Raw genomic sequence first — 19,593 nt, 5'->3', positions numbered from 1 at the left:
TATTTGTTGTTTTGAAATCAGTGAAGTAACTTAATATAACAACACATGGCAGCCACTACATAGTAAAGTAAGATTCTTTAAAAGTGAAGCTCTGGAATTAAACAGTAAGCTGTAATTTCACTTTGTTCAAACTTTACTGTCATTGAACTGGGTTTCATGTGTTTCATAATGCTCCACTCTAATGGCTAATTTTGAGGGCTTAGCTTGGAAGGAAATGTTAGGAATAGCTAAAAAAAAAAAAAAAGTTCCTTGTGGTTTGTTCTTAGACTTGGGCCTTGTATCACACACACTTCTGGGAATTGTTCCCGGTTGCCAAGGCTGAGCAGTTGTGCTTGAAGAATCATTCCAGTGACTTCTTGCACAACTTCTCCACTGGCTTCTGCTCCAACAGAGCCTTTTTGTTGTACATGAGAAGGGAAAGAAGAAAGGCCCAACAACCCACAGCCATGAGGGAGACTCTGAGATGAGACTCCCTGGCATTTTAGAAGTGTTCCTTCTCAAGCTGTCAAGGTTCTCGCCTGTTAGCAGTAGGGTGTTTTTTTTTGTTTTTGTTTTTGTTTTTTTTTCCTCCTCCTCCCCCACCCCCATATCTAATTTATAAGAGGAGAAAAATATGTCTGGCTAACATTAAAAGAACTTTCATTTGCTTCTAAGTCTTAATTACCTCCTCCCATCGATAGAGATAACTACTATTAAGAAATTTGTGTGTATCCTTCCAGGCCACACTTTATGTTCACTCAATAAAACTGTGTTTATGAACAATGTATGGCATGTGTATCTCTTCGACTATATATAGATGCTATGCTGTACATATTCTTTTACAACTTGCTTTCTTCCTTTTTTTCCACTAAGGATTACATTTTAGATGTATAGTTTAGTTCATTTACATTTTTATGGCAGCTGTTATTTTTGTACTTATTTCTGACATTATTTTGAGTGCATAAAGCTTTTATTTTTTCACTCCTTCTATCTTTCTCCTTTTCCCCCTTATTTTGGGTGATGAAGACTTTTTTGAAATTCACTTCATTCTCTAGCAGTTGAGATGCTATTTCTTTTAGTGATTACTGTTACATTTTAAGCAAATGTGTCTCCCTAACCATGTTTAAGACTAATCAGAACTGCTCTCCTTCTTCCGCACCTGATAGCAACCTTAGGAGGTCTTGGTACTGATGTTCCTTTCCCCTTCCATCTCTGTTATTGACACCCAGTACTATTTTGTTTATACTTTGCTTTTCAACTTCCTCCAAATTAGTCATCATGAGTACCTTGATGATATAATTTGCAGTCCGTTTTTATTTAGACTCACAAGCTTGCTTCCTTGTCCATCTACCTCCTTCCTTCTGGTTCTTCTTTATCTTGTTGCAGCTCTTCCTTTACAGCTACTTCTGTTCTCCATCCTGTGTGTTGGAAATGTCTTCACCCTTCCATATTTATGTCATAGACTTGTAGGCTAACTGTGATTTTTTTTTTAATGCTTTGAAGATTATAATCAATTATTCCACATAAACTTTTATTTTAACACTCTGGGTAAAAGTATTTCTAAAATTTAGGCATAGGTATAATAATTCTGCATACCCCTGCCTTCAAAAAGAGGATCAGTTAAATCTCATAGTCTTTCTATGAGTCTTTCTCATAGGGCAGTACTGTTATTTGGAATATGAGACTGCATTGTATTGTGATATGCACTGATGTCCTTTGGGGCTTGAGGTATGTGAGACTGATCCCTCGTTAAATGAGTTAAGACTCATTTGAGTTCTCAAGACCTTGCATTGGGGGAGGGAGTGTCTCTTCTCTCTGTCATTACTTCCTGCTGTAACTGATTTCCTAGATGTAATGACTCTCCTCATTAATCAGCTGTTTCCTACCCTATTGTATATTTTTTGTTTCTCCTTCATTCTAGCTAACAAGACTGGGAAAGAATATATCAGTCTACCTTCTTTTCTACCACTAAGCTACATCCCAATCCCTCCCCCAACCTTTTTGTTATTTTTTTTTGGTTGGACCCTCTTTTTTAAGGGGACTAATCCCATTCATGGGGGTCCCAAAGATCCCACCTCTTAATACCATAACCTTACAGGTGAGGATTTCAATATATGAATCTGGGGAAACACTAGCATTCAGTCCATAACAAATAAAGGTGGTCTGAATTTGATATGTGACTATGCTTTTTAACTCGACTGAATTAAGTTTTCATTACTGAAAGTGAAGAGTTCAAATGGAAAAATTATAAAATCTGTCCATAATGTTCAAAAATAGAAAAAGGGGATTAACAGGTTGTTGTTGAAAGCACTGATTTGAAACTGGGAGCCTGCCTATCCTTTCAGCTACACAGGAGGCTGACGTAGAAGGATCGCAAATTTAAGGCCAGCCTGGGCAGGTTAGCAAGACCGTCTTCCAAAAAAAAAAAATAATAATAATATATGGGTCCATATGATGTTATCACTAGCATTGTCTTTGTTCTTCCTAAAATTGTTTTATAACTGGCTAAGTATATGATAAGTAACAGTCCATTTATTATAGGTACAGTTCTGAAGCCAGATTAGTTGGGTTCATATCCCAACTACACTTCAACACTACATAACCCTAACCAGTTCCTTAACCCTCTGAGCCTCAGATTTTTCATCTCTAAGATGTGGATACTAATAGTATATATGGTCTTAAGATGTGTCTTATGTGAAGTAATATATGTAATGGGGTAAAGCAGTATCTGGCACTTTTAACATGTGGCAAGTTAAGCACATTTTTAAAACAACTTTCGAAATTTCATCTCAAATACTATATGGAATGTGAGGTGATATCTAACTGAATTTAAAAGAGTTTTCAGGATGAAGAGCTAAGTTGGAGAAAGACTAAGCTAGGATGTAGTCTATTTCTGTTTGCATGGGGCAAGTTTATTTTAGTATTTGCTTTTACCAGGGAAGCAGGAGGTCATCAGAGATTAAGATGTGACATTGTAAAAATCATAATATAAATTAGTGGGTAAGCACTTACTTGCTTTATAAATATTTGATTTGTCTCCACCTTTTCAGCATAGCCTGATGCCCCCATCAAATGATGTGAATGCTGGAAGACCTGAACTTTAGCTTCAGATTTTTCAATAACTCATGTGCTGACCATGACCAAATGACCAGATTCTTTCAATTGCTTGTACTTTAATTAGACTTTTATAAGGGCAAGTGTGCTAATAAATGTGAACTTGCTTTTAGCTAGCTTTTTAAGTCCTTAAAATAACCAAAGTGATGATAATATGCTTTATCTGTGTAGCAATATTACTATGATGCTTCAAATAAAAAAGTTTTTATCATTTAAGATGAAATTTTTGGAATCAAATGAATAGACTCTCTTTTAATTATGACTTTGAGACTCACTAGGCTTATTTATGATTTATTCTCCATCTACTTCTAAAAATGATTTGAAGGTATTTATGAAAATTTACAGATAATTAAAATAAGCCTGCCATGAAGAATTAGTTTTTTAAAAAAACTGATCAGGGAGGAATTCTGAGTTTTTCATTATCTCTAATCTTGATTTTCATGCATTCCAGTAACTACAGTAGGTTGGTTTCTGCAGTTTCTGTATTCTTCCATTTTTATTACACCTTTTTTTTTTTTAATAGTTAAGATTGCATTTTTTTGAAGACCAACTATTGCTACAGTAATGAAAGGAACTGTTATGAAGGAAACTAACTTTTGTTAATTACTATCTCCTTTAGTCTTCTTTCAGTCCTATGAGGGACTCTTTTTAGGCCTCCTTAACAAATGAAACTCAGGATCAAAAAGTTTAGTAATTTTTCTGGGGTCACAGAACTTATCATGGCATGTCAGAATTAGACCTCAGTCTGCTTGACTCCAGTTTCTAAACACAAGACTATATATAAGCCATGGACCCCAGTGATTTCTGTGATGTCATTTCTTTTGAGAGAACCACAAAGGAAAAACAGAGCATCCCATTTTTCCAGGGAAGTTCAAAGTAATTTTAGAGACAACTTCCATACATTCCAAAGCAGTGAGAACAATTACCTAATAATACATCAATACGTGTAAAACGCCAATGAAGGGGTCGCACTCAGTTGCAGGAAGCTATGTGAAAGGGGTTAAGACTTCAATTAGGTCTTAATAGCAGCGGGAACAGGAATTTGTGGTAACCTTTTATAGCTCTGGATCCCAGTAGATAATTATTAAGATTATGATCTGTAGATATACCTCTCCTCAAGGTCAGAGGAGGAGAATTTGATAAACTAATTGTTTTAACAAATTATAAGAATTCTCTCAAAAATGGGTACATATGAAATTTCTAGAACTTTTTCCAATAATGACTTTGCTCTGTCCTTTCTTATCAGTGATCCTTCCTGTCATTCAATGGCTGATTTTCCCATTTTTTATAACAGAACTTATCATTTAATTCTCTTATTAATTCCAGTTATCACATAATGACTCGAGGATCTTTAGAGTACTCTCATTCATGGGGCCACTTTTACTAGGATTAGCAGAGTACTTCTTGCCTCGTAATAAACATATAAGGTTGATACTATTTTTATTTTTTGTAGATAAGCATACTGAAGTTTAGAGAGATTAGGTATATTACCCCAAACCATTCAACTCAAAAATGGTTAATCTAGATATTGAATCCAAGCTCCTCTGGTTCCAATATGTATGTGTGTTTCCTATGAGTCACACTAACAGATATTTAGAGCAGTTGGTTGATATTTGAAAGACTTGAACAAAAGCCACCCACCCAGAAATAACTCTGCCATTCAGTGGTTATTATACTTTAAATTCCAACATTCGAGATGCATTCATTTTCAGTTGTTTAATTAATAAAACAAAATTAATAAAAACATAAAGTGTTTTAATTAATAAGTTTTCTTTCATAGATCTTTACACAGAACTTTAATGTATGCTCAGTCCAACATAAGTGTATTTTGAGTTGCTTAAATAACAGAAAATCCAACTGATTTTGCCTTAAACACATTGTAGAAGTGGCTTTTGGCTCAGTGGCTTAAGATGTCAGGATTGAGATTTCTGCATTTGACCTTTTACTCATGGTCACAAGATGGCTGCTGTAGATCATAGGCTGGAGGAAGGAAAGAAAAAAAAGGACAATGCCAGCTACATGTGTCATTTTTATCCCCCCCAAAACACAAAGACATGCTGCTAAGTCTTCCATCAAGCTTTTGTTTATGACTTTAGGTCAAAAGTGCATCACAAGGCAATATATAGCTGCAAAGGAGTCTGGGAATGTGAATATTTCTGTGCTGGAGATGAGCAAGACAGAAGGATTGGAATGTATTGGATTAGCCACTTAATAGTATTACCCACAGCAGAAGATATGTGTTCATTTTATCCTTATGACAACTTTCAGAGACATCAACATTATCTTCATTTTACAGATGACGGAAATAAGGTCAGCAAAGTTTTAATGCCTTCCCAAGGTCATGTAAGAAGTTTGTAGCTTATTTAGAATCTGAGTCTTGATTTTCTGCATTCAGGATTGGCTTTCTTTTCAATGCTTTTATTAGTGCATTATAGTTATACATAATAATGGAGTTCATTTGGACATGATCGTACATGCATGGAATTTATTGTGCTCCATTTCAGTCCCCAATGTTTCCTCTTTTCCTCCCCTTCTCCCTCCCTCTATTCTTCTTCCTCTATTTTACTGGCCTTCCTTCTATTTATTTATTTATTTTTTTTAATTGATGCTCTATATACATAAAGGTAGAATTCACTGTGGTATGTTCATACTTGTACATAGCGTAATTTCGTCAAATTCATTGTGCATTTCTCATTCATTCTCTCTTTTTCTCTCCCTCTTCCCTCCCCCGCTCAATCTTCTTCTTCTACTCCACTGATCTTCCCTTTATTTTTGTGGGATTCCCTCCACACACCTTTTTTCCCTCTAGTTGAGCAAGTTTTTTTTTTTTCTCTGTACTTTTCTCCCAGAGAGAAGTTGGCACTGCAGCAATTAATACTTCATTGTACTTATTTTCAAATCTTTCTCCTTGGATATGGAAAAATTTCAGGGCAGCATGAAGTGACAAAAGAGAGGAAAGGCTACAGGATGAATGAAAAACATCCGTTTGCTAATTTCTCTGAGTTTTGCTCAGGGCTAATGAATTCTGAAGGTGGCTTCTGTAGATTTATTCCTACCCACTTCTGCAGTTCTGGGCTAAGGGTCTTGAAGGGAATCTCAGCAGTATCCTTGGGAATTCTTTTCTCCTTGTCTGTTTTTCTTTTGACCTTGTCTGTTACTGCTAATTATGATCTAACTTCTTGTTGGCTAAATCTTGGCAGTGTCTTAATGAGGAAAAACCTTACATTTAGTTTGTCTCTGTAGTGGGGTTTTCATCCCATTTCACCCAAAAGCTAATTTCTAAGGGAGAAGGCTTGTTTTAGATGACCGCATTACTGTGCATTTTTGTTTTGGGTCATTATCCCCCAAATGCCTTAAAACTCACCTTGGAAGTTCATAGCAATGAATTACATGAAGACTGTAGCCAGCCAGTGTGGAAGGTGAGCTAGGCACCATGGAATATTCCATGATGTATCCTCCTCTGACCCTTCCTCCACAGCATCACTGCTTCTATGGCACTTTTCATCTAAATGTGGCACACATTTAAATAAAAATGATTCTTTTACATTGCTCTTCCTCATCAAATGCTAAGAGACTTCCTAATCTTCCTATCCACAGAAGTTTACAGATAGAAGCATTCAATGAGTAAATAAGAAAGCAAGAACTTGGCTTTATTGAGTATTTGGTTTAAAGGTTAACTAAGAAATGTTATTTATTTTTGTTCATACTGTTGAAAAACTGTTATGTAACACAATGGTTCAAGGTTTTGCCTTGGTAAGCAGAATATTTTAGCTATAAATTAGATTCATGTATTTGGGTTCTGCACACTGTCCTTCATAACGTCAGTTTTTACCTTTTAGTTTTGCAGTTTTGCCCACGAAGACTGTTAGGAACTACTTGTCTAAGGACTTCATTCATTGTCATTTCTTCTTCTCTTTTTAAATAATGTTCCCTAGTTATTATTGTTAATGCACTTTATTTGTTCACAATTCCAAAATAAAAAGTATTAGAGATTATTTAGTCAACAGTCTCCCTTCCATTTCTGGTCCCCAGTTCCTCAGTTCATTTCCCCTAAATGACTTCTATCATTAATTTCTGGAGACTTCTTTCAGAGATGTTGCATGCATATAAAATACAAATATTCCCCTTTCACAAAACTGTACAAATAGTAGCATATACATTGCTTTTTTTAAACTCAGTACATACTGGGCTTCTCTATTGTTAAGTTTCCTCATTTTTTTTTGGTGCCATACTGTTCATTTGGTGGACATCCATGATTTATTTCTTTAACCCATTTTCTTATTGTTCAGATTATTTCTAATCTTTGGCTAATTTTGAAAGCAAAGGGGCAACAAGTAATCATACACCTACTACTTGTCACACATGTAAATATACAGATATATATGAAATTTTAAGGAAATAGTATTGCAGAGGCAAAGAGGATGTACATTTGTAACCTGATAAACTGTTCTCTTTGGGGGTTGGCCTGATTTACACTTCCACCTGCAAAACATGAGAATGCTATTCCCTCACTTTATAATTGCTTTTCCAGGACCCAATATTTGTATCATTTGTTCATTTTTCTATTGTACTGCTTATTTTTTAAGAATGCATAGGAACTTTTTTATATTAGAGAAATTATCTTTTCTGGCAGAAGCGGTGAACATTTTCCCATGGTTTGGTTTTGGTCTTTTACCCTGTTCATTGTGTCTGTGGCCAGGTACAAAAGCTAAAGTTTAATGGGGTCAAGCGTATCAATGTTTTCTTTTAAAGCCTTGAGGTTTGCATCAAAGTTAAAAGACCTTCATTTCTCCAAGGTTACAGAATAATTCTTACATGAATACTTTTAGTATTTTAATAAGTTCACTATCATATCTAGCTCTTTCATACACGTGGAGTTTTTCTTCGTATGAGGCCTGGATTTAACTTTGCTTTTCTTGACATAGCTAATTAGTTGTCTCCAGCTCGTTTTTAAGTGAAATATTTTCCCCTCTAATAGTCTACCTTTAAAACATTATGAAATTCCCAGCATATCAGCTGTATTTTGAACTTTCTGTTTTGTTCCATTTCAGTTGTTTTATGTGCCAGTGCCACATGGTTTTAATAATTAATCTGTTTTAAAATCGATCACAGCTGCTTTTCCCTTGTTACTCTTACTTTTTAAAAATTTCCTATTCTACTTATATGTAATTTTTTAAACAAATACATGGCTTAAATGATTTATTCAATGTGGATTTTTTTAAGTCCCAGTTTTTTGTTGAGCAGTGCCCAGAATTGTTTTCTAGAAAGGAAACCCAGGATATGGAAGACCTGTCCCAGATCCCAAGAGCTTGCAGAGTCACCGAGGGGGAGGCACAGACCCAAGGCAGGTAGGGCTTCTGCCTCTGAACTCCTCACCTCCTGCAGGTGACCTGACTCTGTGCCTAGCCCCTCCCACAAAACTGTGGGCCCACATCCACCAAGGAAAAAAGATTTCAAAAGCGGGAAATAAAACGGGCCCATGAATAATCAAGTCAAAGTGATGTTGCACAAAATGCAGAGAACCAAGAAGCAGGAGAGTTAATGTATTAAATGTACTATTAAGAACTTAATTTTATTAAAAGTATTATTACTTAAAAAAAACTGCGGACCATCTTCCTCTGAGGAGTCTTATTCCCAGTCTTAGATAGTGAACTTGAAATATATTATGTTTTGGTTATTTAGCAGATGTAAAACAATGATACTGGAAAACTGAAGCTTGTGGAATATATTTTGAGGGCGTATTCTGTGTTAGGCCCTCCAGTGGTTTAAGACCTCCTGTGAAGACCCATGTCCACAGCTGTAGAGTTAAAAGTAGGTTAAATTGTCATCCTTTTACCATCAGGTTTTTCTTCTCTTAAGAATATCAGAATGAAAAATGAACGTAGATCTGTTTTAATATCAGTTCTTCTGATTACTTTAAATCTTAGAAGTGAGCTTAAAACAGATCACACATATTACAGAGATTATATGGAATGTAGTAGGATATTTCCACAGTTGAATTTTAATATTTAAGGTTGAGTTGTTGAAGATGGGTGTTTTTTAGAATGTTTTCCTCTTCTACATAGGATGAGTACATTAATACATCTTGAAACCTGGCATTCACTCTTGTTCGGTGTGTCATCGACAGTTGGCACACTTGACTTCTAGGATAACACTTTGTTTTCTTCTGCTTTATAGACTGCTGCATTTCAGATCCTCTTATGACTTGACCCTCCAACTGAAGGTTGGAATATTTTGAGGGCATATTCTGTGTTTGAGATTCCACAGGACTTGGGCTTGAGTACTATCCTCCCCGGATCTCTTCACTTTCTCTAATTTTTCTTTGATTCCATAAAGCTACTTAAATACCATTGCCTCCCAAATTTGTTCCAGTACCCAGACTTCTTATTGTGATTTGTACATCTTACTGCCTACTCCGCATCTATACTCAGATGTCTGTGGCCAAATAGAGTCTTTCATCACGTACTTTCCTCCCCGTCCCTAGGGTCCAGGAAATGTTCTCAGGAACCAGCACCACCATTACTCTGTTTTTCAGGGTAGAAATTCAATGCTGTTGAGTCTGGTCTTTTGCTGCTCTTGCATTCAGCCCACCAGCAAGTTCTAGCTGATTGCCCAGCCTTATATTCCAGGGTACCCCCTCTCTCCATTTCTATGACAACCCTGGCACAGGTCACAGGGACACTGCCACCAGTTAAATGCAGTAGAACTTCCTAACTCGTGTCCTTTCTTTCATACTTGCCTCTCTCTGCTCTGCTTTCCTCATAATAGTGAGGATGAGCTCTTCAAGCTATGAATCAGAACACATCCCTCATCCTCTCCTTAATACCCTTCAGTGGCTCCTGCTGTACTTGCAGTGAAATCCAGTCTTGATGCCATGGCCAGCAAGGTCCTGCATGTCTGGTCCTAATTGCCTCTTCAAAGTCTTCCTCTTTCTCCCTGTCCCTCTGTCACTATATTTCAGCCTCTCTGGTGTCGGTTTATTTCTTAAACACTTCAAGCTTTTGCAAAGCGCAGGGCCTTTACACATACTACTTCCCCTGCCTGGGATGCTCTTCCTCTGCCTTTTTATGTGAATAGTTCTTTCCTTACCCAGAACTCATCCTTGGTGACACTTCTCTAGAAATCTTCCCTCATGACCACATCTACTATCATGTCTAATTTATTCTTCTCTTATTTCATTTTGTTTCCTTTCTTCATAGCAACATCAAAAAAACATCATTGTTTTATAAAATTGCTTCAAGTCAGCTTTCTTTGCCTTTTTTTCCTACTGAAAGTTAGTTGCAATGGACAGAACTCTGTCTACTCTAAGTCCTGTTTTATGGCTAGTAAATATCACAACATTGGTATATGGTATTCAGTACTCTGGATATTTGTTAAACAGTGGAATACACAAATAAGCAGTGTTGAGGATGGGGATTGTACGATGAGTAGAAGAAACTTTCTTCGTCAACTTAATGTTTAAATGTTCACTAGGAAAAAAATCAAAACAAAATATGAAGTCATTTCAGGTGTTTTTACTCCTGTTAAAAAGAAACTATGAAATAGAACATTTTTTTTTCTGGGGAAGCTACCAAAGAAGAAAGTTATTTGGACTTTCTGTGTAATTGCAAAATTACACTTCTCCCATGACTTATTATTTGGTAGGATGTAGTCTCTGTGAAATTTTAAAATGTTGCAGATTTCACTTGCATCATGCTTTAGTATTCTCATCTTCATAAGCATATTTAATAAACATTAGGACCTATCCAGAGATTAGGAGAGCCAGTATTCAGTGAGAAATATCAATGCTATTCCTGTAACAAGCATTTATCATCCTCTGCTGGGTAAATGTGGTTCTCATCCTGAAGGAACCTCAGAGGCAAGTAGGAGTAAAAGTCTTATAGAGAATCTTTATTATCCTCTATGGCAGCATCAATCTTTATTGTCCATTGTGACAGCATCAATAAGGGGCACACATAGCGATCCTAGTGGAACAAAGCAGTGAGTGTTCAGATTTGGACGGGGCATGCAATGCACACACACACACACACACACATGCACGCACACAGGTACATAGTTTTTTTTCTTTAGAAGGTGATGTGAAGTCTGTTCATGAAGGGATAAGAATTTGTTATATGGAGACTCTGGCTCTAGGACAGAATGTTCAGGACACAGAAGCAGGATTAGGGTAGTGTGTTCTGCAATCTGCAATCATAGGGAAATGTGGGCAGAGTAATAGGCAGTGAAGTTGGAGAGATAGATAAAAACTGATTGTAAAATGCTGTCTGCTGTGGAATGTAGGTTAGACTCTGCCCATCAGGCTATGGAGAGATTTTTGGATGGTTTTGATCTTGACAGTAATGGCATTATATAATAATATAATTTACATTTTAAAGAGGTCATTAGATGATGGAGGATGGTCTCCAAACGGAGGAATGGAGAGAGAGGGATGAGATGGTCCAGGCAGGTGTGGAGTCAGAGAAGAGTTGGCCATGGACCCAGTAGAGGGTGACACTACAGTGGTGGAGGAGACTGAGAACCTCCAGCGTGGAAGCAGATGAGAAGCCTGATATGTCACAGAAACCAAGGGAGGAGAGCTTTTCCAAGAAGGAAGGAATGACAGATCAGTTGAGATAAAAATTAAGATGGGAGGGTTGGATTTCATAACAAAGGTATCTTCCGTGATCTTCAGGAGTCTTGTCAGTGGGCTGCTGATGGCAAAATCCACCTCCCAGATATTTGAGGATGAAGGAGAAGTGAGGAAACAACCCAGCTGAGGGCAGACAGAGCCAGCTATGGTTCTCATTTGGTTTTGTTGTTTTTTGTTTAGTACATGGTAGCAATTTGACCTTTATGTGTAGACAGGAAAGAGGCTCTCAATGCAGGGAAACTGGATTTGGGTGTAATGTGGCTTTAGACTTGTGGAGAAAAGGAAATATGGAGGCAAAAGTTTGTGACTGAAGTAAGAGATAGAGGGTATTTCCTGTGATGTTGGGGGTGGAAAAGTATGTGCTGGGAGGTGGGGAACAGAGGTAGCCCTTGGGGAGAAAGGTATTATAGTGACCGACAGGGAACCATCACAGAATGACTGAGGGTTCAGCTGAGCTTGAAGGCATAGGTGTGAAGGCCCAGTTCACCAATAGCCTGGACATCAGTTTTCAGATTGAGAGTTACCTGGGCAGGCCCACCTGAAGACAAAGGGTGGGGCTGCTGAGGATGGCCGTGAGATTAGGAATGAAGCTATGTGACTCGCCAGAAGAAATAAACCTGGTTGGAGAAGTGAACAGAGGGGGCATGTAAAGGTTCTCTAGAAAAGAGACTTTCAAGGAAGAGGAGTAGGTGCCTTGCGAGTGGCCAAGAGAGAGCCAGTCCTGAGAAGGTAGGAGACTACTTTAAAACCATGTCAGAAGTATACATGTAAATGGACACCTCTTTATCAGTTACCCTGAAGGTATGTATCCTGCATTCACACTACAGCTGTCCAGGATGGCTTGGGGAAAGCCCCTCTTAAAATCAGAATCTGCTGCACAGCTTTCGGTCATTTGGAATCTTGGTGATTCTTAGCCCTTTTGGAGGTGCCCTTTACAAACTGCCAAGTCACTCAGAGTCAAGTTGGGTGGAAAAAGCAGACTCAAAAGTCTGGTGTGTTTTTGGTAAGAGAATCTGCTGTTTCTCCAACTCCTTGAGGTACTAGAAGGAAGTGGCACTTTTTGTTCTTAAATTCCTATCTTTGCAAAGTTAACAAGGAGGTGGTGACCAGTTTGAATACGCACAGGAAGTAGCTATCAATTACAGAATAATTAAGTCAGAATGGAATTTGTTGGGATCTAAATGGGGTGAAATTACTTTCCTAATTGTGGAAGAGCAGTGCACACAGGATACCACTCTATGGAAAACCTGCCCCGGCAGCCTCTCTGCAGCTCACTCACCTGAGAATGCACTGTCACTTTTGGATCATTTTCATCTTGTGCTTCCTACTTGAGTTGGCTACTTAGCAGACGTCAGTCAGAGAACATGGCGTCTTTCTCGGAGCGGGAGCACAGTTGGCATTCTGGGCAGACAGATCTTATTGTGGGATTCCAGCACTGCAGCATGATTGGCACCTGTGGCTTCCTGGCTCTAAATGCCACTAGCCCCCAAAGTCACTGTGGCAGCCAGAAAAGCCACCACACACTTCCAAATCCACTGGTTATTTACGGACTGCCAGGGAAGATAGAGAGGAGAAAGAGACATTCTTTTCTGTCTTCTTTTTGGTTTTTGGTTTCTCTCTCCCCCACACCCGTGTGTGTGTGTGTGTGTGTGTGTGTGTGTGTGTGCGTGTGTGTCCTTTTTTAGTTTATTTTCTTTAATTGTACTATGTAAAATGACAAATAGGTAGAAGGAAAGATTGAAAATAAGTTAATAATTTAAGGCAAAGCAATGGGAGAATAGAAGAAAAGATAGAAAGTGAAATAGTAGTGAGGAAGCTGGAAGAAATGTTTCTACCAACGTTTCTCTTGTGATTTTCTCTGAAACCAAGACTAAGATGTCCTATAAGAATGCCCATGTGTTGTTGCATTATAGGGTAGGTCTGATTGAAGCAGCACCCTAGATAGAGTTCACCCTAAAGAGAATTATGTAAGGGTTTCAGTTCAGTCTCTTAAAGAAGAGAACAACTGGTTATAAGGCAAATCCATTCTGGCTTCATCCAAGGGGAGTGTCGTTACTGATAGGCCTAAGCCCCTTATTTTAAAATGATATTACTTATATGATTGTGCAGGAATGTGGACTCCAAAATATGTTTTGTTCTTGTGTAGCAAGTTTTAGTTTTAATTTTTATGAAATGAAGTTCCCCTTTGGGACCAGTACCCTTTTCTAAAAATAGTATATCTGGCTAGCGTTTGAGAGCTGTAACCCTTAGTTTGCTACAATCTCTAAGAGTCATCTATTATGTCTTGTTACGTAAGATCTGCACTAACACTTGTGGACCATTCATGTCATACTGAAGCTGATTTTCTACTTTATTTTTTCAGTTATTCATGGTGGACAATGGAGCAGATGACTGGAGAATAGCCATGACTTATGAGCGTATTTTCTTCATCTGCTTGGAAATACTGGTGTGTGCTATTCATCCCATACCTGGGAATTATACGTTCACATGGACAGCCCGGCTTGCCTTCTCCTATGCCCCATCCACAACCACCGCTGATGTGGATATTATTTTATCTATACCAATGTTCTTAAGACTCTATCTGATTGCCAGAGTCATGCTTTTACATAGCAAACTTTTCACTGATGCCTCCTCTAGAAGCATTGGAGCACTTAATAAGATAAACTTCAATACGCGTTTTGTTATGAAGACTTTAATGACTATTTGCCCAGGAACTGTGCTCTTGGTTTTTAGTATCTCATTATGGATAATTGCCGCATGGACTGTCCGAGCTTGTGAAAGGTAAGTTTGTTTCTTTTCCTGAGAACATAATTTGCCATGTGGTGTCTTCAAAACTGGGAGAAAGAAAAGTACTAGACCATGTGCCTTACTCTTGGATTTTCTCACCCACTCTTTTCAAATGACTGTGACAAAGCTTTCCCACAGATTCTTGAATAGAGCAAATGCCTTCATGATGGTTGTATTTTTCTTTTTAGTTTGATCTGTTTACAACAAAGGATTGATTTTTCTCAACTGTGTTAAAATTTGGAGACCAAGACTCATCTTGGAGAGTTTATTGGTTTATTGAGTCACTCCTGGGCCTGATTGGTTATAAAAGCATTGATTACTATGGAGATAGAAATCTAGCAGAAAAGTGCTGATGCAAGATGTCTGAACTTTAGAGAATATATTAAAGTGGTGTGTTGAGTTAAGCACCCTATTTTTAATAGCATTGACGTGATTACCAGTCACAGAGCTTAGGAGTGTACCCATTAGACTTTATTGAATGTTCAAGAACTAGTAAAAGAGGCTGTGTGTTTGTTTTCCTGTCTAAAATGCTCTGGTGATCTTCAACTGGACACATGTTAGATTTCATGAGTTGCTTTAGCAGAGTTAATCAGTTATACTTTCAGTAATGTTCACTGCCATTTAACAAGCAAAGTAGATTATGATGAGATTTATGAGTGACATAAACAGGAATAGCTATATCATAATGGAGTGAATGTACCCTTTTATGACCTTAGTTAAGAACATTCAAGGTGAAATTGGCATTATAGCAGTAGGAATGGTTTAGAAGTTTCTAGGACTGTTGAATGTTCAGATGTTGGTCACTTTAGAAAATAGTTTTGTTAAAGCTTAGTTTTGGATAAAGTTATATACTTCCGTAGTTTAAGGAAGAAAAAAAATCTGCATAATAATTGCCACAAAAATGAAATGGCAAATCCACAACACCCTTTACTTCCATTCCTGCTTTTTGGAACCAGTCACTTTAAATTCTTTAATCATTCCTTTGGTTGCTTTTTATATTTCTAAGTAAAATTGATGATATTGCCACACCCAGATTTTTCTGTTTTAGAGCAACCTATTGACTTCCTATTGTAGAAGTTGGGGTTTTAGTTTCCTTTTCCTTACACATACATACCCCTTTTATAACTTCACCCCCAAATGATTTCCATCCCCATGTCCTCCCAATAAGTATAAACCCCCAGAATCCAGAGCCTATGCTTATATTTACACTGTTATGACTGTGTAACCTGCATTTGAACAATGTAGTCTAATTTTTTCTTCCAGCACATCTATTTTCTCTGCAATTAAAATTATCTTTTTTTTTTTTTTTTTTTTTTAGTACTAAGGATTGAACCCAGGGGTACTTAACTACTGAACCACATCCCCAGACTTTTTATATATTGTGTTTAGAGACACGGTCTCCCTGAATTGTTCAGTGCCTCGCTAAGTTGCTGAGGATGGCTTTGAACTCAAGATCCTCCTGCCTCAGTCTCCCAAGCTACTGGGATTACAGGCATGTGTCATTGTGCCCAGCTAGTTATCTCATTTTTATTTTCTTAGTCTTATTTTTTATTTGCTGAGTTATATTTATACTTAACACAGAATTATCTCTAAATTCTGCCGTATTATGTCTTATTTTTCTGTACTCAAATATATTAAGCAACCTATAACTTTTAACTTGAGGAAATAAATGATCCTTGAACTCTCCTGGCCTGCTTCTCTATCATGTTGGAGGTTTCTTTGTCTTGTTTATATGTTGAATAATCTCTTGAATGCAGTTTCTGCCTTTTTTCATTTACTCCTTTATTTTGTCATATCCATCTTCAGGTGGTTTCTAGAAAAGGTAGTATGTGTGAAAGACATTGAGACCTTGATGGTATGGCAATCTTTATTCTTTTCTCATGCTGGATATAAAATTTTAGGTTGGGAATTATTTTCCTTCAAAATATCAAAGTGTCAAGAGTCCGACAGTCTGATACCATGCTCATTTTTTAATCTTTCTTTCTTTTTTCTTTTTTCTGGAAGCCTTAAGGACTGGTATTCTAAAACTGCCAAGAATGTATCTTGATGTGACTCTGTTTTAATCCGTGGTGCTGGGAACTTAGTAGACTTGTTCAATCTTGGAATTTATGTTCTTTAGGTCTTAGAATTTTTTTTTAAATACTTAATGTTCCTAACGTTTTTGGGTAGATAGTGACCTTCCTATATTAGTTCTCAAATTTTCTTATTTTCTTCTCTTTTGTTTTCTATCTCTGTTTTGGCTCTTTATATTGAAAAATAACCTCAAGTTTATCTTTTAAACCTTCTGCTGAGATTTTATTTCTTCTATACTTCATATCAATTTCTAATGTCTAATTTTTGATCCCTGGATGCTAATTTGTTTTTGATAGCATCATGCCTTTCTTTGGTAGTTATGTACTACTTTATTTCTCCAGAGACATCATGGATACTTATTGAAACTGTTTCCCTTTGTATATGTTATTGTTTCCCCAAAGGTGCATTTTTTTGTTTGTTTTGGCTTCTGTTTTAGAAACTTTCCTTAAATGTTTAGAAGCTTGCTCACATTTATCAGTGAGGCCTTCCAGAGCTGATTAGACATTCTCTGTGTATATCTAGAACTTGCCAGTTGTGGACTTCACTAAGGGGTGATTTGGGTGGTGGTCATACAATACCAATTTTGTACTTTTCCATATTTTCTGTTTTCTCTGAAAATTTGACCAGCACATGAGAATTCTTTGCGGTTACCCTGCCATGAAGGCAAAAGTCTAGGTGTCAACTTTCTGGAATTTGAAAAACAGGGGAAAAAAAAAAAAAAAGAAAAGAGGTCTCAATAGTTAATGTGCAAACATTTGCTTACTCCCTTGGTTCCAGAGCAGTAGCGCTACTCTCCCCAGTGTTTGATGCCCTGCAGTCAGTCTACAGATCTGTTTTTCCTCTCCAGACAGTAAATACAGACTTCTTCTAGGTTGGCAAAGAACAGTTCGTAGTTGCCCTGAGCAGAAGGAACGCAGGTGTCTAGCTTCTGTGCAGTCTCTGAGCCTGTCCTCCCAAGCTGTCCCCCCTGCAGGGGAACTGATGCCAACAGACTGGAGTCACGGGTGAGGGGTTGGCGCTCAGTACCTATATGGTTACTTCTTTATTTTTCAACATTGCTGCTCTAAAATCCACTTTTTTGAACCAGGTAAGTTAGTGAGTGATTGACTTTCTGACTTCTATTACTACTGCCTTATTCATTCTTGTTGTCTCTATGGATTTATACTTTTTGCTTTGTTTAAAAAAAATGCTCATGGTCATTTTAAGGGGGTGAAGGGGAAGAGCCAAGGTGAACATATCTTTTGAGTCCACCTGCTTGTGCCAAGATTATTCTAGTGATTAGTTTTTAATATCATGCATGTGAACCTGTTTTAGAACTTCTCTACATAAATATGGCATTTGAAGGATTAAAGTTTTCTTTTTAAAAAAGGTAGACTCCTTATGGTAATGCTTTGTTTCCTAGCAATCATGATATTTACAGGCTTATGATATTTTCTGGAGCAGCTGTACCTAAAAGTTGAATAAGATGTCTCTAAAATAAGAATAAATATGGAAAACCTTAGTTGACATATCTATTTATTTTACAAAGATTTGCCTAAATTAAAATATATACATAACAGTATAACATACCAGTTGGGATAAAAGCATAATTCAACAATATAGGCATGTATAAGGGTGGTCACTACTGCATCTACTCCCAAGAGCCAATAAAAATAGCCTCAGGATTATACACAGGCCATACGTTTTCTTTTCAAAATGGCTCATCTTAGTTGGTTAGTCCATGGTCACTGAAAGTCTTAATTCAAGCCTTGCCAACTTTTCGTAGCCCAGAGGATGTTTTTAACATGCTTGGTTTGTTAGAGAATGGCCATTCCTGTTTTCATATAAAGAGGCAATAAAAAGTGAAAATGTCCATTTCATATCAAGAATGAGAGGCTGTAGCCAACAGTAACATAGGGAAGAAATCAACAAGTCTCTGATGTGGTGAGGAAAGCATAGAGGCCAGACTCAGGATCAGGGCTGGGGATTTAGTTTTGCAATTTAAGGGCTGTGTGACCCACCATTTCACTTCTTGCCATGGTTTCCTCATTTGCAACCTAAATAGCTTGATAGGCTTTCCTCTTTCAAAGGTGATCCTTTATAATTACACAAATGTGTAAAAGGGAAAAAAATCACTCAGCACTGTGATAGCATAAGATTTTCCACGTTTGATTCTTCATTAAATTTCCCGTTTTGTAGCCCCCAATTGCCATATTGTGATTTTAAGATGTAAGGATGTTTTTTGAGAAATGTTTTTCCACAGAGTTTTAGTTTCGAACATGATGTCACCAGCCCCTTACATCGGTGAATATCTGTTTTCTGGCCAGGCTGCCTTCCTTTCTTTCACATTCTCCTCTCTCCCTCCCTCTTGCACTCCCTCCCTTTCTCCCATGGGCCTTTCTTTTTGTGTGTGTAAAGTTTACCATACATCACATAACTCTCCTGTTTATTTAGAGATTTGGATTTGAACGGACCCTACCAGTTTTGTCTTTGTTCCATCTCAGCATCTTCTCCATATTAAAGGAGGGAGATTCATACCTGATAGAAATTCTTTCTAGTTAATTAGAATAATTCAAAGGATATTTTAAGCTTAGAAGAGAGGCAGACAACTTTCTGGAGAAGTTTGTGTGGCAAATCTATCCCTGTCCTTCTACCATGCATAACAATCTATTCTTTGAAAATGTTCTCTACTAATGGGGGAGACATTGTATTAGGAAGCAGCTATTCTTTGTGGTACATTTTTCTCCTATCACGTCATGCACCTCTGATGTATTTACCTGATTGATTGATTGATTGATTTCTGGTGGATGACAGGAAGAAGAAGAGTAGCAGGAATCTTGCAGTTTTTCCTCTAAATATAGCATGTTTTTAGGTAAAATGGAAATTTAAATTTCAATATATGATAAACTTAATTTTGAATGCTCAAATGATCTGTGTTCTAATTTTCACATTTCTCATTTCAAACAAGTTTTAGGTGTTTTTTTTTTTTTTTTCTTTTTATATGCCATAAGCCAGTTTTTCAAGGGTGGGGG

The 19,593-nt window shown here is 37.3% G+C and overlaps 1 protein-coding gene across 4 annotated transcripts in view; it reads left to right on the top strand.

Moving 5' to 3' along the window:
* The window catches only part of Kcnn2 (potassium calcium-activated channel subfamily N member 2), a 444,782-nt gene that overhangs the window by 335,403 nt on the left and 89,786 nt on the right, over positions 1-19,593 (top strand). For all 4 annotated transcript variants that reach the window (XM_047556193.1, XM_047556190.1, XM_047556192.1 and 1 more), the window contains one exon: positions 14,085-14,503. In XM_047556193.1, coding sequence (XP_047412149.1) covers positions 14,085-14,503 — 419 coding nt within the window. The remainder of the gene's footprint in view (positions 1-14,084; positions 14,504-19,593) is intronic.

The sequence above is a fragment of the Sciurus carolinensis genome, chromosome 6 (genome assembly GCF_902686445.1).
Source record: "Sciurus carolinensis chromosome 6, mSciCar1.2, whole genome shotgun sequence".
Lineage (NCBI taxonomy): Eukaryota > Metazoa > Chordata > Mammalia > Rodentia > Sciuridae > Sciurus > Sciurus carolinensis.
This window is presented reverse-complemented; position numbering and strand designations above follow the sequence as displayed.